This window comes from Callionymus lyra, chromosome 1 (genome assembly GCF_982586985.1).
Source record: "Callionymus lyra chromosome 1, fCalLyr1.hap1.1, whole genome shotgun sequence".
NCBI classification, from domain to species: Eukaryota; Metazoa; Chordata; class Actinopteri; order Syngnathiformes; family Callionymidae; genus Callionymus; species Callionymus lyra.
Window position 1 is genome coordinate 22,380,725 of NC_141818.1, and position 18,416 is coordinate 22,399,140.

The 18,416-nt window shown below is 37.7% G+C and overlaps 4 protein-coding genes across 6 annotated transcripts; 2 read left to right on the forward strand and 2 right to left on the reverse strand.

The window, feature by feature from the left end:
- Positions 1-403: 403 nt before the first annotated feature.
- Positions 404-7,547, reverse strand: rnf10 (ring finger protein 10). Its single transcript, XM_087797247.1, has 17 exons — positions 7,000-7,547; positions 6,018-6,202; positions 5,735-5,940; positions 5,569-5,659; positions 5,294-5,478; positions 5,082-5,218; positions 4,828-4,982; positions 4,262-4,390; positions 3,930-4,164; positions 3,623-3,756; positions 2,566-2,683; positions 2,398-2,499; positions 2,040-2,177; positions 1,875-1,966; positions 1,727-1,784; positions 1,345-1,509; positions 404-1,265 (listed from the first exon to the last, which is right to left on the reverse strand). The coding sequence occupies exons 1-17, from the start codon at positions 7,091-7,093 to the stop codon at positions 1,192-1,194; spliced, it is 2,298 nt and encodes a 765-aa protein (XP_087653373.1). The 5' UTR covers positions 7,094-7,547; the 3' UTR covers positions 404-1,191.
- A 1,642-nt stretch (positions 7,548-9,189) lies between these two features.
- pop5 (POP5 homolog, ribonuclease P/MRP subunit) lies at positions 9,190-10,735 on the reverse strand. Its single transcript, XM_087807394.1, has 5 exons — positions 10,685-10,735; positions 10,474-10,616; positions 9,990-10,139; positions 9,597-9,680; positions 9,190-9,460 (listed from the first exon to the last, which is right to left on the reverse strand). The coding sequence occupies exons 1-5, from the start codon at positions 10,702-10,704 to the stop codon at positions 9,360-9,362; spliced, it is 498 nt and encodes a 165-aa protein (XP_087663520.1). The 5' UTR covers positions 10,705-10,735; the 3' UTR covers positions 9,190-9,359.
- A 704-nt stretch (positions 10,736-11,439) lies between these two features.
- unc119b (unc-119 lipid binding chaperone B) lies at positions 11,440-15,842 on the forward strand. Its single transcript, XM_087807513.1, has 5 exons — positions 11,440-11,785; positions 12,686-12,799; positions 13,679-13,787; positions 14,208-14,380; positions 14,462-15,842. The coding sequence occupies exons 1-5, from the start codon at positions 11,551-11,553 to the stop codon at positions 14,572-14,574; spliced, it is 744 nt and encodes a 247-aa protein (XP_087663639.1). The 5' UTR covers positions 11,440-11,550; the 3' UTR covers positions 14,575-15,842.
- Positions 15,843-15,899: 57 nt separating this feature from the next.
- Positions 15,900-18,402, forward strand: c1h12orf43 (chromosome 1 C12orf43 homolog). 3 transcript variants are annotated; one of them, XM_087797282.1, is made up of 6 exons: positions 15,900-16,024; positions 16,929-16,956; positions 17,330-17,428; positions 17,505-17,572; positions 17,683-17,770; positions 17,846-18,402. In XM_087797282.1, the coding sequence occupies exons 1-6, from the start codon at positions 15,922-15,924 to the stop codon at positions 18,144-18,146; spliced, it is 687 nt and encodes a 228-aa protein (XP_087653408.1). In that variant the 5' UTR covers positions 15,900-15,921; the 3' UTR covers positions 18,147-18,402. The 3 variants fall into 3 exon arrangements, with proteins under 3 accessions (XP_087653408.1, XP_087653417.1, XP_087653425.1); XM_087797291.1 differs by having other exon boundaries at positions 15,913-16,024; positions 17,516-17,572; XM_087797299.1 differs by lacking the exon at positions 15,900-16,024 and adding an exon at positions 16,033-16,117 and having other exon boundaries at positions 17,516-17,572.
- The last annotated feature ends 14 nt before the right edge of the window (positions 18,403-18,416 follow it).

Sequence of the window (18,416 nt, forward strand, 5' to 3'; positions counted from 1 at the left end):
ACACATTGGAGGAAAATAACTTGAAAAAAACTTCCCTCGACCTCAATTGCTTGTTTTAACTGTAAAAACACAAATTATCTTTTATGTGGTTGTAGACTAATTGGTTTTACCCAATTTCCCGAAGATCTCCAGAGGGAATAATAAATATTTAAATTTATTTATATAATCAGAAAATAATTCCTTAATTTAGGTTTTTGAACACAATGCCTTGTAAACAAAACTTGAGACACTTTAGAAGACTTTTCCCCACCTTGCTCGGTTCAAAAATATGAAAGACAAAAGGTATTATTCTAATATTACAAGACACCTTGTCTGTGATAATAAATTAACTGTGTGAATGTGAACAAACATACACACAATCATATGCAGATTGTTTGCTGTGCAAAAAGAAAAAGTCAACTCATTGATTGTGCATATTTTATTGTTTTTGAAGACTAGGAATATTCACTAGCCTATTAATCTGTTGAAAAGCAAACGTTAAACAAAAATAAAAGTAACCACCGATTGTTTCCTAGAATTTTCAAAGATATTTACTCTTCAGTGACTTTCCAATTTCACACTGGTGCAACACTGAGTTTGACAGGATGGTAAAGCGACTTAACAATCTTTCTCTCTATATGAGAAAAGAAATCGGAGGAGAAAAAGTGCATATTCATGGTTTTACCGGGTAGAATAAAGTGGAGGTTTGAATTGTACAAAACAAATACCGTCTCCACTTCCCTTCATTAATTATGAGATTGTATTTTGATAAACGTTCCATGGCCTTGAGAACCGGGAGATGTTTTCGTTAACATGTCGATCAATACTGAAAAGGATGTGTAAAGTTAATATGAACTCAGTGTATCATGGATAACCTTTAACAGGTGCAGCGTACCTGCAGCTGGTCGACTGCTCCTCTCATAGAAAACACCCTATTAAAGTATCCATGCGACTCATGTGTTATACATACGTCATTTAAGAACAAGATGGTTAAGCACAGCATGAAACTGCCAGGTGTGTATACGGAGAAGGCAAAACTCAGATATCCAGTCATTTAATGGGTGATGGTGTCAAAATTGAGTTGAGGCTTAACATTAAAACCCTGTCCTACACCATGGATGACAAAGATGAAACTTAGGTAGCTTTAATTAAAGAAACAATGTGGTCAGTTGAACTTCAAATAAAGGATTTCTGATTCTGATTCAGTGTTGTCTATTTTGTGTGAACCATGGAAGTGCTGAAGAGAAGTTTCTGCTTCTTCTTTTTCTTCTTTCCACTTTTCTCTTCTGAAAAACAGAAAAATATGATACAATATTACTTAAAAACAAGAATTCATTATTGTGAGAAGACAAAATGGTGTCAAACCTGGGACAACTACGTGTGGCGGGGAAGATGGCGGAACAGAGTCCAGCTCTAGGAGGGCCTTTTCAAAAGCCTGGCTGAATGAGTTCTGAAAGTTGGGCACTGGGGCTCGGTCTGACCCGTCACTTTCTCCGTCACTGTCTGCAGCTGGAGGAGCCAGCAGTTTATCTGCAAAGAGAGAGAAAACTCAGAGGGGGAAGTCCACAGGTGGCAACACTGATCCATAGCCAATAGTAAAATAAACTGGTTCTTCAGGAAATGTAATACAATACATGAAGCTGGAGCAACTTCACTGTAAATATAATATATTCTAAAGATAATGAAAGCAATTTTTCTTAGATTTCAAGTGTAATTTAAAATAAACAACTCCCCAAGTATGCATTACCTTTCTTTGGATTGCTCCAGGGCCCAACATCACCTCTGGCCTTCCCGTCTTTTAACATCTACACGAAACAATAACATCACATTGGCACATTACATCATCAATTTTAATCTAAAAAAAACAAACATGTTGACCAAATGGTTCCACACACCTTTGCAAAAGACATGCAGTGAGAGTCCTCCTCTACACTGCCGAAAACTGGTGACTGACCTTGACCATTCAGGCTCGGAAACGTCATCACATCTGAAACGACAGAAGTACAACGCTGAGAAAAGGAAGAGTACAATTATGTTATATGCTCCAATTCTGTTCCTACCTGAAGTGGGGCTAATGCTGAGTGGTGAGGCAGGAGCAAAGCTGAAGTCAGGTTGGTTTTGGTAGCTACTGTTATAAGGTGGAGGCCCGAACGCTGGGAAATTCTGGAGATTCTCAAGTCCAATATGTACCTCTGGATCTGAAAAAAAAAAAAGAAAATCAATTACATCATAGCATGTCCATTTGGATGGATAACAGGTTTTTAATAACTAACGGACTATTAAAGTATGACCAAAAAAAAAAAAAGAACAACCAAGAGCATGTCCTCCATTTCTGCTCATCATTAAGACATACTAGCTAATCAATCAACATGTGTCAGTAGAAATGTCATGTCCTTAACCGTTTCAGAATGTACTTACATCTCCCCTGCTTCTTATTCTCTTCAATCTCAATTCTCCTTTCTCTGCGTTTCTCATCTCTGGCCTTCTTCTGCCTCAAGCGCCTTCTCTTCTCCAGCTCATCTTTGAAATTAATTTTAAAAAGTCAAAGTCCATTCACATGATGAGAAAAGTATTCAAGTTTCATACCAGCAAAGGTGTCCAGGGTCTCCTTGGACAAGGTTGGTGGCTGCAGGGCCAATTCGCAAATGCTGAACTCACATGTGAGAGGCAGATGTGCAAGGTAACGATGTCTGCGGCGGATCTCCTGAAGAAAACATGACAAGCCTGATAAGTGTTGGGGGCATCAATTGTTCTTTTCCGTTTTGGAATCTACAAGTCACACGCCTATTAGCTAAACAAGGATACAAACATATTTTTATAGTTATATTTAGCTACAGATTAAGCCATATTCAGTATAAAGCTAAATTTAAAACAGGCAAAAAAATGGATTTAAGACTTGGCAAAGCCTTCAACTAACTGTTTTGAAAGAACAAATTGTTGTAAACGTGGTAGAATATTGCATTTACTTTAGAAAAGCTGTACATGCGTCTTCCATCAGAGGAGGACCTAACCCAACTAACGTATTGTTGAAATAGCTCATCAATTGTTGATTTTTTTCTTTTGAAAAACCTGCAAAGTAACGTTCATGTTTGCATAACTTAAAGTTTGGCGGAACTTAGCTGCTGCTGCCAACTGTGCAAGAAAAACGTATTCCAACGAGCATTAGAAGCAGTATACAGGGAAAACGAAAACATGATCCGTTCTCACACCTAAAAACACACTTCCTATAAGTGCAGAAGATCATTTTTGTCAATCAATGAAGTTGTTGAGTTTTTTATCCAGCGTTTATCCATGTTAAACTAAATTACTGCTAAACACACAGACACGGTTTTATCAAATTACAATATATGTCAAGCTTGTCAACACTGCAGATAATGCATATAACATGGAAATTCAGCACATTTTATAATTGTTATGTAGCATGCTACTGTACAAATTTTAAATTTAAATTCAATTCAATTATAAAAAAAAAGAAAATAAAAGTAACCACTTTTTCTCCAGGGAAAATATCCCAGCAGAAATTGTGACCCGTGATCAGAATCCCAGTCTTTGCCAACTTTAATATATCAAAATCCAAAATAAAACAATATTAATTATTTTTTAATAACAAAACATTAATTACTTTGACCCTAATGACCCTCACCTCAGTGACGGTGTGTCCCACTATCTCCACCACAGTAGCTGTGATTGTGTCTGGACTGGCCTCCAGCGAGCTGTACTCTCTCAGGAGACAGCGAATATTCACTGGGTGAAGGAACATCTGTTGGCAGTCCTCAGCTAAAAAGGAAAGAGCAATAAAGGTTTTCCGGCAGTGCTTTTAAATTTCCTGAACTATATACAGTAATGAAAAGAACAACTATTTTCTTCAAACTATTCCAAAATTTTAAGAATTCGATTCAAACTGGGGGCACTAGTGTCAATAAAGCATACCAATAAACCAGTGTAAGTACCTTGGTAGAAGTAGTAGTTGGGTCCATGCACCACACTGGAAGAAGAGTGGGGTGCTTCTGCCTGACATCTAGTCATCTCTGGCTGGACTTGTGTGGCTGCATCATTCACAGCTTCGGTAAGCTCCTCCTCCACACTTTCCAAAACCTCTTCCGGAACTCCACCCTGCTCTTCCAAAGCTTCTACTAGGACCTCTTCTACCTCATCATCGAACGCAGAAGAATACTGCATCACAGGCTGAGTAGGAAAATGGAAAACAGCCAGCAGATATCAAACATCAACCACTTAATAAAATGCATGCATTGTTTGTCTGTGAACTGATTCCAATGCTAACCTTGGCAGTGCTGATGCGAGTGACCACCTCCTCCTCCTCAGCAAAAGTGGGCTCTTCCAGAGTCAGGGAGGACATATCCAAGCTATCTGCATTTAGATTCTGTTGCCTCAACAGCATTTCCTCTTGTTCCTGAGGATCAAAGTAGTAATGATGTTAACAGTAACTGCAACAAAACATGGTATGACAATATAAGTAGGTAGATAGGTAGAACTTTATTGAAATAGTTTTTTATAATTAAGAAAATATTAGATTAAAAAAAAAAAAACAGCAGAATGCCACAAAGACATTTCAAAACAAAACATTCGAATCATGGATAATGGTTTAATATACATGATTTGATGCCTGGTAAACATTATCAGTAAATGTCAACTTTGTGGAACAAAGAGACGAAAAACAAATTAGAAAAGGAATCTTATACATACAACAACAAAAAAAAACCTAAGGTGAAATTAGGGACTGTTGATAAGAATATTTTTTTTACTTAGATTGAATCTCAATATAACAATGACAAATCAGTCCTCTACCAGGCAAACAAATAACACAAGAACCTCACTATTATTAGTTACCTGCAAATGACAAAGCGCGCTTTGGATGAAGCATCCTTGAGCATCCTCCTCCTGAGTCAGCTGAGCCAGCAAAACACCCTTGTCCTCCTCCAGCAAGTCCAGTTCCTGTGATGGAGACGTCAGCAGCAACTTGGAGTAGGGACTCAAACTAGCATCTTAAAAAAAAAAAAAAAAAAAGAAGAGAGAAGAGAGATTTTTAAGATTATTATTGAAAATAAAAATAAACTTTGAAATAAAGCTTAAGACATTCATACCTCCAAAGCAAACAGGCTCTTCTACCTTCACCCACTGAGAGCATGGCAGCGCCACTAAGGCGCCCTTCTCTCGTCGCATTAGGCGCATTGTGATCACATCACCAACGACATACTGCTTAGTCTCCATTGCTACCACACTGAGAACATTATGGTGAAATATTAAAACATGTTATGCGGTTAAATTAAGTAATCTTTGGTTTTATTTGGGGTACCTCTTCAGGTCGGCAGTGTCCACCTCCTCGTAGCAGATAGGACACTTCGAGAAAGACTTATCTGACATAGTGAGATAGTGCAGCATGCACGACCAGCAGAAGATGTGTCCACAACGGGTGATGCGGGCAGCAACAGGGGGGTAGAGGCAGATGGGGCAAGATGGCACCTCATGACTGTAGATTCTCTGTAAGTCAAGCATCATCATAATTAATAAACAAGTATAGTTATAAACCAATAGAATAGAAGAACAAGTTAAACAAGAGAGGAATCTCACCACTTGTTTGACACAGTCCCAGTTCACTAGAGTGTCTGGATCAGTGAAGTGTGCCTTATAGTCCTGTTCGTCACTCACCAGGAACTGGCAACTAAACCACACAAAAGTTCACCATCAATATGTAGAAACCATTTTACTCTCACAGTTTGATATCTCAAGAACTTACTTAGCCTGCAGAAAAAGCTCTTTGTTGAAAGGCTTATGCTTGTGGCCCCATTTGTTCCGGCGTCCCCAACAGGAGTACCCTCCGTCCCCAACGGGACCATTACCTCCCCTTGGTTCAAAAGTGAAGTTCAACAGGTGGTTCAAGCTTACTTTTTTCGGTCCAGCAAATTGAGCCGGGCTAAACTCTGCCCGGCGTGTCTCGGCTACCTGGAAAAGCAAAAATGTATTGGAATGCCACCCTGAGTAACTGGACACAGCGTAATGCTTCACACTCAAATACAAACCTCCTCGCGTCGTCCTCCACCTGCAACACCATACTGCCTCCCCCCACCTCTCTGAGGGGGTCTCTTGTCAAAACTCTTGCTTTTCTGTGAATTGGTGCGACGGGGGCCAGGGTGACTGTCTGATTTAGGAAGGGTGGGTTCGCGCTTGCGATTGTAGCGTTTTGAACCCCCATTATTTTTACTTTCTGTTGACAAAAAAGGAAGCTCATGAGTCCAAATATGTAGACAAATATATCAATATGTCACACAAAAAGCACATTGAGGTGTGTATTAAAAATACTTTGTCTGATCCTTTGAAGAATTAACATTAGAAATTGAGGATTATTTACAAAAACCTTTAGGTAGTCTGGCATTTTTAAAAATGAGTGGTAGTTTAAAAATAGATGGTCATGATAGTAGTACTTTACTTACCTTACCTTACTTAAGACTATTCGAGTAAACTCCATAAATAAGATGTTTTTATATCGGTTACTTGTTATGAATGCATTTTGGATTTAGGTTTTGATTGATCCCAGACAAATATGTGCAAGTCAATATTTGAGTGTGTGAGGCGTCAGTTTATGCAGTGCAGTCATGTTTGGTGGATTTGCATGGAGATAATATTTCAGTCAACGAAATAATGAAAACTTTATAATGTTGTACAATTAGATTGTAAAGCCACTTACCTTTTTAACCAAATTAGATATCCAATAACCAAGAGCTACATTTAAAAAAAATGAAACTTAAAGGGAAACTTAAGTGGTATATATTTAGAGTTAGCAACTTCCCAAATTTGGTAAATATAGGTAAAAAGGTTTATTATACGTGTCGTTGACGCCACACGTCTGAACATAACATTTATATGGTGTAGATAAAAACATGTATAACTTTAGAAGGCTCAACTATTTTAACATGGACGTCACAATTAAAGATAAACAAGCTGCGCTACCGCTAGGCCTCGGGAGGCCACACGCTCCCACTGAAGTGTCAAATGGTTTCTCACCTGTTTTGGGTTTAGAATCTCCTGGTGCTGGACCCGTAGAGCTGGAACGAGGCGGAACCTTGGAGTTGGTACTGTTGTTGGGGTTCTTCTCCATGTCTGTGTCCGTGCAGTGAATGGTTCTGAGGCCGGGATCCAGGCGGAGAGACGCCGAGTTCGTCGGCGTCGACGAGAAACACAACCGAAAAAAGGAGCGAGTCGCAGCGGGTTCGGGTCAGGCGGCCAAGGCCCTGATTCATTTCTATCAAACACGGAGACCCCATCACGGCGACATCTTGACAACAAAACAAAGCCAAGAAAAAAAGAGACACTGTTTCTGCGTCTCAAGTAACGTCGCGCGACAGGAGAGAGGACGAAGGCTCGCCACGCGGGGCCAAGACCCCAAAATGGAACGCCTATTCTCGAATAAGGGAAACAGTTTACTCCAAACAGGAGTCAAATGTTTACGACGACCAAGAAAGTCGGTCACAGTTTCAAATTCGAGCGAAAGAGAAGCCGAGTGATACAAGCTCGCAGTAATGGCGACAGGTCGCCAGACACAGAGCTGAGGGACCCGGATGCTTCTTGTATCGCCTGCAGAATTGTTTTGGCAGTTGTCGCAAGGAATCATGGGATATGAAGTGTTTTACAAGTAAAGCTCTTCAGATGCCTCGGTTTTGTTATATCTTTATTAGGCAATCCTTCGATAAACATCTTGGTTTAGCATCAAAGAGATCCTGGATCAGCAGCAGCTCTGAAGGTGGATGTTGAAGTGGGTTTATGAACTAATTTCAAAGAATGGTCATCAAATAACATTCAAAGTTTGGCATTATTTTTAGTGGGTAAAATATATTAACAGTGATGACGGATTTGATCAGGCATTCCACCCCATGATTGACGCAGACTTGTTATGTCAACTCCTGATGAAAGAGACCAATATATTTAAATAGGACACCAACTGTTAACAGATGTGTATTTATAAATTATAATATACAAATATATCCGAAGATGAAGTATCCCCAAAAGTGTTTAGGTCAGCTGTACTTGTTTTCAATTCAATTTTATTTCAAGGGTCTTATTACTTAGCAAAGGGGGCTTGAAAACTGAAGCCCTAGCTCCAAATCTACATTTAGAGATTTATGGTATAACTTATAGATCTGAGTTTAAGGATCGTAAGATCCTAGAGGGTTGATAAGTTTGGATTAGATCTGTAATGTATGTTGGTGCTAGACCATGTAAGGCTTTATAGGTTAAGGGAAGGATTTGTATTCTAAATTCTACAGGAAGCCAATGTAAAGAGGACAGCACAGGGAAATGTGTTCGCGCCTCTTAGTCTTAATCAGGACACGAGCTACAGAGTTTTGAATGAGCTGAAGAGTTTAAAAAAAAGCTAGATCATTAGTTAATGATAGTCTGAGACTAGTAGAACCACAGTTTTTTCCAAGTTCAGTAAGAGGAAGTTTTTGGTCATCCAGGACTTGATATCTGTAATACAGGGCTATAGTTGTGTAGCTGTTGATATGTGTAATACAGGACTGTAGTTGTGTAGCCGATTTCTTTCATCTGGCTTCATTGACAAGTAGAGTTGGGTGTCATCAGCATAACAGTGAACGTTTATAAGGTGTCTTCTGATCAAGTCCCCTAGTGGGAGCATATAGATTGTGAATAGGATTGGACCAAGAACAGAACCTTGTGGGACACCATAGCTGACCTTAGTGTGTGTCGATGAGAGGTGGTTGACATGTACATAGTGCGTTCTATCCGACAGGTAAGATTTAAACCAGTTTAGAGCAGTTCCACATATGCCTATAGGGTTTTCTAGCCTCTGTAGAAGGATTTGTTGGTCAACAGTGTCAACTTAAGCACTGAGATCTAGAAGAACAAGAACTGAAACATGGCCCTGATCAGAGCCTTTGTATGTTGCTCACATGCTTGTGTGAGTTTCGTATGGGAATTCTGGTTTCCTTACAGAGTCTATAGACATGTGCAAATATTGTGAGACTTTCCTGTTGGGAGTATAAATCTGATCTAGGAGTTAATTGTTCTGTGTATTGTTTTTGATTGTTAAAGCGCGTTGTGACCCTAGTCTAGAAAGATTCTTTAGAAATAATAATAACTTACTTACTTATAATTACTGCTAGTTTGTATAGCATGTTTCGTTCTAGCATTCTGTGCGTATAATAAAGACCAAAAAAACGTGCTTTAATGAAACCATTTATTTACAGGTGCAAGAAAAGAAGAATCAAAAACACAGGACCAGAAGTTATAGTATAAATAAACAAAAGTACTGTATAACCTTTATCCAAAATTCTTGTAATTAAAAATATAGATCATGGCACAAGTCTCACACAATTATTATGGAAACCTTTCATTGAGTTGGAAACTCATTTATCTTCCTCTTCACTGAGGGATAAATCTTCAAATGTGTCTTTTCCTTTGGTCAAGGTGCAGTTTAAAATGGCTTCGCGAACCTGTTGTTTTTCTTCTGCATTAAAAGGACAAAAAACTGGAATTAATCAAAGTCACAATAACGTTTATTCACAATACAAGTGCTGCTCTTATTGCTGAATTATGAAAAATTCTTAATCTCTATCAACTCAGAAATAAGTGTGATACCTTACCTTCATTTTTACATTTTGGCAACATACGACGAAGCTGATTGGCATTGTAACGTATCAAAAACCTCTGGCATGTTCTGATGGTTCCTGTAAAAATATAAATAGATAAGTTATTTCAAGAAAATGCTTCACAGAACAACAGTTAAAATACAAACAAATGAAAGTTGCTCAGGTGATACAGTTCTATCATTTATTATGTATTTTGTTACATATACACATTTAAATGAGTTTTATATTTTGTAATCTTGAATGTCAATACTGAATTACTGACATTGGTAGGTAATACTTTTTATTCACCTTTTTTATTTATTAGGATAAGAAAAAAACAGGACTATTATCAATGTATCCAGCTAGTTACTTCACAAATTAGTTAATTTGATAAGCCTTATTTCTTACCTCCTACATAGAGACAGTTGAGGAAACATTCAATCTTCTGCCAGCGGGTTTCAATGGCGGTGATGAAAGGTAATGCAGACCACAAGAGTTTGTAGTGGCTTTTAGGGAAACGCAGGAAGACTATGCCAGTGTGGGTGTTAAGATATTTTACTGTAACAAAACAGAGACATACACTTAATACATGGTATAACTCAGAATGTGAAGGATACATTTACTTTGCATTTTATCTTAAATATATATATAGATATATATAGATATATATCTATATATATCTATATATATTTTAAAATGGGTTAATATTTCCACTACCCCTGTTAAGTCTGACAAAGAAAGACATGTCAATGAATAATAATTAATGATTAAAACACTAGTCTTAAAATTCATCACTGTACAATTACTCTTCAACTTCGCAGCCTAGAGGAATTTAGATGTACTTATCGATCAGAATTCTTAGCTCAGATTTGAATATTAAAAAATGTATTACCTTGGAATCTGATGCTGCATAACGCCGCTCCATAGTCTCCATGTATGCGGGCAACAGCATTTTTCACGGCCGCTGAAATTGCTCGGTCATCAAGCCGTAGTAAACTGGTCTGATCGGACACGTTTACTTCACACAGAAGATATCTGTACACGAAAGAAAAGTTTATGCGTAAACAAAACATATAAAACTGATATCATGTCACTCAGTTTACCTCGATTTCAGCCTCACCATGGTCGCTCACTCTTCTTCTGTGGCTGTCAATAAAGGCGGTGGATGCTACTGCCATCTACTGGAGAAATATCTCAAATGTTTTTCACTTGTTATACACGAAATGAACAACACTACCACTACAGTGGTGCGTTACGTTAAAATGTAAATTTAAATAACCATTACTATGTATACTTTTTATACTGCGGGATACTTTTAACTTAACAGAATAACCTAAAACATTTCTGACGAAAGAGTATTGTTAATGATAAATGTTTTTCGTAGCCCTACTGCACGATAAGAATATTAAAATATAGTTCTGATAAGATAACAACTTTCTCCAACCATATTTTATATTGGTGTTAGCGAGTTGGTTTTAATTTACACAATTTAAACAATTTCACTAAGGAGACCTCCTGAGGGATCAATAAAGTTATACCTAAACCTTTACTGCAGTAAGTTAAGACTTAAATTGTAAATATATTGCATGAACATATTCAAGTTTTGGATATTTTCAGTGTTAAAAGTATTGTGCTCTATTTATATTTGATATCATATCATTTTACGGTGATAAAAACACAATTTAATCAAATATAATATAACATAATTATTTATATTTATTCTCAGATTTTATAATAATTCAAACGATGCTACAAACTGACATCTGAAATAAAAACAAAGACAGATTCAAAAAAAAAAATCTTTCACGCCACTAGGGTAACCATGACAACCTCAGCCACCGTCAGCCAATCACATCGCTAGGTTCCCGTCCTCTGTACACGTATTACGCCATCTTGAAATTGCCCCCACAGTTTGTCAAGCCGTCTCCGCAGTAATTGGGAACAATTATTGCGGCCCCCGGCGTCAGAAATGAACGGCTCACGAAACAAAGCTTCGCCGACTGTCAGCAAAGGATCCGGGGAGGTGGACCCGGGTTCGGAGACGAGCCACCGGGACCGCAAGAGCGGCGGTGGGATGTTGAAGAAGCTGAAGTCGAGGCGCAACCAGCCTGAGAAGTGGCCTGTGGTCACCGAGGATGAGCTCCGGCAGCTGGGCGCAGACATCACCCCGGATCATGTGCTCGGGCTCCGGGTCGTCACAGAAGGTACATGGACTGCAGACCCAACGAGTGGAATGGATGGCATTAACCTGAACATCACACGTTTAATTCAATGCTAACTGTTGCTATGTGTTCTCTGCTGGTCCACTAGCTCATGTTTATTCCTACGATCATTTTAAACTGCGTGTGTTTTAAACTAATTTATATATTTTCTTCATGTCTTCCTGCACCCAGAGACGCTGACTCAGTCATCCTGGTCTCCCGAGTCCCTTTAACACTCCCCAGCACCCACCATCTAGAGCACGAACACATAACACATTAAAAATAGTACAGAATAGGAAAATAAATCCAACATCAGACCAATATTGATGAATGATTCGGTTAAGAAGCTGCCATTGAAATCAATTAAAATAAATAAACCTGAAGTGCATTCATTATAGGTTACTTAATATATCTATTTCAAATTAGTCAAATGTAACAAAAGTGAATAATTATTTGCATCTTAAGAAGAAGTATTCCTATTCTGTTGAATCAACAATGTGTAATGGAAACATTTAGGCGGTAATATTAAAACAACTTAAGGTAAAAGAAGAGCATTTCCATGTGTGTTAAATGTAAAAACAACAAGTTAAAGGTGTGAACTGGACACCTCTGACTTAGGACTGATGTTCTGTCCAAATCTAGCTTTCTGCTCACAGCAAGTTTGAGTCATGGGAACTGTCATTAGATCCTTGTGGCTGCCTCCCCCTCAAGCCTCCCATTGTTTTTTCTTGTTTTCTTTCTGGAGCAGAAAACAATGGCATCACTTCCTCTCTCTCTTATGCACACATTATTTAGAAGCATGTGCTGTTGTGTTGCTCCTCCAAGCCGGAGAAATGACGTCAAATGATTGCCTAACAAACATACATTTTCTTTTAATAACATTCTTTAAAATTTACATTTCAGACTATCTTTGCAAACCAGAGGACAACATATACAACATCGACTTCACACGCTTCAAAATCAGAGATCTTGAGACGGGATCCGTGCTTTTTGAGATCGCTAAACCTCCCAACACGGGTAAGAGAAGTTTATATTATGTATATACACAAGCGTAAGTGTGGCCGGAGATACAGTAGCGCATTAAAGTACCCAAGCATAAAGAGGGTAACCCCTGTTGATGGACTTGATCCTCACACAGCTTTTAAAATTCTCAGATGGGTTAATGATGCCAGTGAGCCAGCGATCAATCAACACTATCTGGTGAGAGTTAAAAAAAAAGATCTGATTGCCGGCTTGTTGCTTGGTTAGCTCGGTAGGCTGTAACTTCTACCTGTTTTTTTTGTTTTGTTATTTTAATATGGCTTTTAATGATACTGCATTCACAGTTGCAAATCATATACTGTCCGAATAAAAACCTTTGTCTTTACTATAACACACACTTTGTAGGAGGCACTTGCATCCCTCCACCCCCCTATCAATATTTTCCTGATTAATTATTGACTTTCATAATCTCTCTTGTTCATAATCACTTTCTAGAAAGCAGCTTGTTCAACATTTATGTTTCTAAAGTCATTATTTATGATCATTATTTCAACTTTTTTTGTAGGTGATTTATCTTTTGCGTAACACTAAACTAGTATTGAATTAATGCCTTTAGACTCTTGCGGACCAAATAAAATAATCTAAGTGGATGTAACATTTTTCAAACAAATATGTATTAATTTTGTAGGACTTTATGGAAAGTTGAAGCACTGAACTTGAATATTATTTCACTTAAAGCACAAATATAGGCATGTTGTAAGATATTGTCAGAGCCAAAAGGAGAATGTGAATAATTAGCTAACCAAGTTTAACAACTGTGAATCACTAAATTCTGTTTTTCAAGTGACACGTTTGAATATCCAGCTTAAGAAAACCTAATTGAGAGTACTTACACTTCTATATATGACTTTTCAGGTCCTCTGGACTCTGAGGATGGGAGTGGGGATGTGGATATCAGCGCAGGACGATTTGTCAGATATCAATTTACACCAGCATTCCTGAAATTAAGGACAGTTGGTGCCACGTAAGTAGATAAAACTAGGCATTGAAAAAAAGCCTCTTCAACCAGTTGATTGTGACTGCACTGACACTGTTTGCTTTAGCATGTTCAGTTGGTTTTACAGCACTTAACTAGGCTGCATGTGCAGTGACAAGTTTGATCTATGAAAAATGACACTGAGAGGGTCATAATGTCTAATGATTCCTTGATGCTACATTTGTATACACTCTAATAAAAAATGCAAAGCATATAGTGTTAATGACTCTGACAAACGGAAAGAAAAGAAAACATGGAATGCCTAAAACCCTTTTTTGACAATTGCATTACACAAAGTATCAATAAATAGTGGCTCCTGCAGAGATCTGTTGCTACCGACCTTGCAGACTAGTTTCTTCCACATGTCAAACGCTGACACTACATTTCTTTCTTGCTTGTTTCCCTCAGTGTGGAGTTCACGGTGGGTGAGAGGCCCATCAACAGCTTTCGTATGATTGAGAGACACTACTTCCAGGGTCGTCTGCTCAAGAACTTCGACTTCGACTTTGGCTTTTGCATCCCAAACAGCCGGAACACATGTGAACACATTTATGAGTTCCCACAGCTTCCAGAAGACCTCAGTAAGTGTCTCTGCCCACTCAAGTGATGAACAAAAGCTAGTCTTGATGTTAAACACTCTGCCTTCTGGTTTTGATCAACAGTTTGTCAAATGGTGGACCATCCTTATGAGACCAGATCAGACAGTTTCTACTTTGTGGACAACAAGCTCATCATGCACAACAAAGCAGACTACGCCTATAATGGGGGTCTGTGATGCCTTCAGGGACCAAATTCATCCATTTCACCTCAGGAGAGATTCTCACAACTTCGTAGATATCTCTGCCAGACATGAAAACCACATCTGCCTTCATTTGAAACCATGGATCCATTCATCAGCTCTTAGGTCGACTTTACAAATCAAAGGATTACACAGTCTTGGGTTAATTCATTTTATTAAGTTGATTTTTTTGCCTTATGATATTTGCCGTCTCTGCTGGGAAGGGACACCGACAGTCGCAGACTTTATGGCTGTGCTCAGAGACTGTGATCCGAATACATAGTTTTGTATATTCTGCTTCACTTCAACTACCTTATTTTGGTGTGACAATTGTTTCCCTTCTTGGAATGACAAGCATTATTTAGGTATTTTCAGTATTGTTAGGTTCTGATGATGTAGCAGTTGGGAGTGGCACATTTCAGTTGAGTTATACTTAAAAAGTTGCAGAACTGATTTACCTCACTTAACAAACTTTACAAAATGGTGGGGATAAATTCAGATTTTTTTTAGCACCAATTACACATATTTTACTTGACTGGTGATAGTGGTGGTATGTTGTCTATGTTTATTGGAATCAATTAAATGATCGTTTTTCCACATTTTGGTCACAGGAGTTAAAAAAACAATCTGTAAAAGATGATTCTGTACCTCTGTTTTCTGTGTAATTGAAGATTATGTGTGAAATGAACAATGCAGATCATTCTCATTTACTTTGTGTGTGTTCAAGTGTGTGAAATGAGAAAATGAAACACTCTTGAAAATATTGACTGACATTTGCCGTGTGATCAATAACCAATCTTAGTCATCTTAAAGCAAACACCTTTTGTATTCGGGAGAAATGTTGTGTTGAGTAAGAAGAAAACTACTTTCAAATTATGTGTTTGGAAAATTTCACCATTTTGTTTTGCACGATCGATTTGATCTAAACCACTGAGTCATTTTATACCTGCTGTCACTAAGAGTGCTTTTCATCAGCGGACTCGGGTCCGATTAATATAATTTAATAAACAAACACTTCAAGAACATTTCAAGCATGATTTCATGAAATCAGGGATTATCACTCATCCTCGTTTTTAAATCACTTTCATACGTCTTTCCCAAATCACATAATTCAACTTTCTGTCCTGCAAAGCGAAATACAAGTTTTATTGCACAATACGACTTTGATGTTTCCAAGTCATTTGATTTGTAATTATGTTATTTTGTACAACTCTTGAGTTTCTGTAAAGTGTAAAAAGTGGTAAATAAAACCGATGAACGTTTTGAATCGTCTTGTAGTTCCGTTCTTCTGTACTGGACTACACTTCCCAGAAGTCTCTGCTCCAAACAGCGAGCACGTGTTTCATGATGGCTGCTTCAGAGATGGCTGTAGACTCAAGCAGCGACGACGAATTGTTAAAACTATGCAGGGAAGCCGTTTGGGAGACTCCGATGGACAAGACGAAAGGTTCTGTTAATACCCAGACTAGTCTAGTGTCAAACTAGACATTTAAAGGTGTAGCTTAAATTTGCCACTTGAGCTAATGTATTACTGAAGAAGGTAAACTCAAATTAAGTATCATTAAGTGTCGTGTACTGGTCGACTTCACCTAGTTTAACGTTCTAAAATGAATGACAAATAACAATTTTTGAGTTTCGTAGATATATTAAATAGGGTAGGACGTTAATAGTTGTGTGAGATCAGCATGTATTGTGCAAGGTAATTTAGATTTGACAGGGTGTTCTATGTTTTTCATATTTTAGGGATAACGCGTCATTATCAATCTTGTATACAAATGAATGGATTACTTTTTACATCTTCCCGTATCCATGTACAGCCTACATAGACAGTATTTTTTCTGCAGCTTAATCCTGAAACTTTCATGTATCCTTAAAGTCAAATAATGTGTTGATTTAAGTGCCTCTTAAATAGATGTTGGACTCTATTGTACTCATCCATATGTGTCTGTTTGTACAAAACTCTCTTCATTGAAATGGTTACGTTAGAAAATGTGCTTAAGCCCCACCCACTGGTGAAGCATCAAGGTTAGTCACTGCGCGTCATCTATCCCGGAGGTCTCCACCTCCAAGCGACTCGTCTAAACGAAGCAGGGAGTGTTTACAGCTGGAGGAGTGAAGTTGATTATTACGTCATAATAGACTTGGCTCTCATAACCTCTTGTTTGTCGGTATTTCAGGGGGAACTTCAAGGAATAACTTCAAAACATTGTCAAGATGAGGGACATCTTGCAGAGACTTTTAGTCTTAATCGTATTGTTCGACTAATCGTGATTATAACTGATTATATGTGGGCTTCTTTTTTTTTTGTTCAACCAACTTTAAGGTTTTATTTATTTACTTTGTTGTTTCAGATGTTGAAAAAGTACAAGAGTCCAAACGGTAAGTCATTCATTAGACCCTCACAGTATGTCCTGGTAGAAAGTAAAATTTTGCTAATGATAGTAGTTTGTAGGAGATCTACTACATAAAGTTAATAAGCTTAAAATGAATTCAGGTGACAATATTATAAATGGCTACTTAATGAAGGATCTTTCTAAATTGCAATTCATTGAAAAGTTATAGAAAAACTTTGGTATGATTCTGAAGATATTTGTTTGATAAGTTGTAATGCTTTATCTGTTAAGTTTTTTTTTTTCTGAACTCTTGGACTATTTAGATCTTGTTAAACAAGTATAATTAGCTAACTACAACTGTTCTTTCTTTTCAAAAAAAAAAAAAAAAAAAATCTCATCTCTGTTTTATTTTGCTCAAGACTTGTCGTATCAACTCACGATCACGATGGAAATCAGCTGCAGGTCAGCCAGGGATTTCAATCACATGTTGCCAAAAAGCTCAGCCACTTCCTTGACAAGTTAGTAAATGTATCTAATGATCAAAATGTATTTCCACATGATCTGTTCGTATTAACTGCAAGTATGAACTGTCAGCCAAATTTCAGAGTTGCCGTTTGCTGATGTGAAACCGAACAAAACTGATGACGGTGATGAGGATGAAGGTAAATTAAACGTATTAGTCCTTTCAAGAGCTCTTTGAGATTTCTATTACCTTAGCTTCCATATTAAAAAAATATGGAGTTGATCTTTAACTTAATACTTTCTACTTCAGTGTTTCGCTTGTTCTCTACATCGATGCCAACGCAGGAAACTGAAGATCCTCCACCTCCCGTCCGCCGCCGTCCTGTACCCAGCTCCAGGTAATTATCTCCTCAATAGTATAATAATAATAATATCAATGGTGTGTTCAGGTACTAACTGCTACTCTTCTGCAGTGACAGTGACAGCGAGATGGAACAGAGGTTCAGAGAAGCAGCTGTGTCATTCAAAGATCTTGTGCCTGCATTACCTGAACAGCACACTCCTCCAACAGAAGGTCCTGTTGACACAAAAGTAGTGAAGAAAAAGAAGAAAAAGAAAAAAAAGAAAGTTCCCAAGGCAGAAGAGGAAATACATGTTAGTCAAGAACAGGACAAGAAGTTAAAAGACTCTCACAGCAATGGTGTCGACTCTAAGCAGGATAACGATAAAGTCGTACGAAGGAAGAAAAAGCGACAGAAAACAGAACTTTTGTAACTATAACCTTATTGTGAAGTAACTACTAAATTTAATTGTTGACTTTCAGAAACAAAAGGTTTTACATAAATCATGTATTGTCATGGAGATTGTACAAGTTTAAATTTTGATTTTCATGTTTTTCAAGAAAATATCATAACATCTTATATTTTCTTTCTGTCCAGTTGTTTCCAAAAGTTAAATACATTGTGTCATCCAAAAATACACTTTGTAAGAAAAAACAAAATATATTTTAATTCAAAAAACATCAAATGTATTAATTTGATTCTT

Bases quoted from the DNA above. Each gene is read 5' to 3' on its own strand.
- unc119b (XM_087807513.1), top strand. From the start codon at position 11,551: ATGAACGGCTCACGAAACAAAGCTTCGCCGACTGTCAGCAAAGGATCC. The intron at 12,800-13,678 runs GTAAGAGAAGTT...ATGACTTTTCAG, and splicing joins CGCTAAACCTCCCAACACGG to GTCCTCTGGACTCTGAGGAT. The intron at 14,381-14,461 runs GTAAGTGTCTCT...TTTGATCAACAG, and splicing joins ACAGCTTCCAGAAGACCTCA to TTTGTCAAATGGTGGACCAT.
- pop5 (XM_087807394.1), bottom strand. From the start codon at position 10,704: ATGGTGAGGCTGAAATCGAG. The intron at 10,140-10,473 runs GTAATACATTTT...GTTTTGTTACAG, and splicing joins ATGCAGCATCAGATTCCAAG to TAAAATATCTTAACACCCAC. The intron at 9,461-9,596 runs GTAAGGTATCAC...CTTTTAATGCAG, and splicing joins GCCAAAATGTAAAAATGAAG to AAGAAAAACAACAGGTTCGC.
- rnf10 (XM_087797247.1), bottom strand. From the start codon at position 7,093: ATGGAGAAGAACCCCAACAACAGTACCAACTCCAAGGTTCCGCCTCGT. The intron at 5,219-5,293 runs GTACCCCAAATA...TAATGTTCTCAG, and splicing joins GACACTGCCGACCTGAAGAG to TGTGGTAGCAATGGAGACTA. The intron at 1,510-1,726 runs GTAATGCATACT...CTCTCTTTGCAG, and splicing joins CTGGAGCAATCCAAAGAAAG to ATAAACTGCTGGCTCCTCCA.
- c1h12orf43 (XM_087797282.1), top strand. From the start codon at position 15,922: ATGATGGCTGCTTCAGAGATGGCTGTAGACTCAAGCAGCGACGACGAA. The intron at 16,957-17,329 runs GTAAGTCATTCA...ATTTTGCTCAAG, and splicing joins AAAGTACAAGAGTCCAAACG to ACTTGTCGTATCAACTCACG. The intron at 17,429-17,504 runs GTTAGTAAATGT...ATGAACTGTCAG, and splicing joins CTCAGCCACTTCCTTGACAA to CCAAATTTCAGAGTTGCCGT.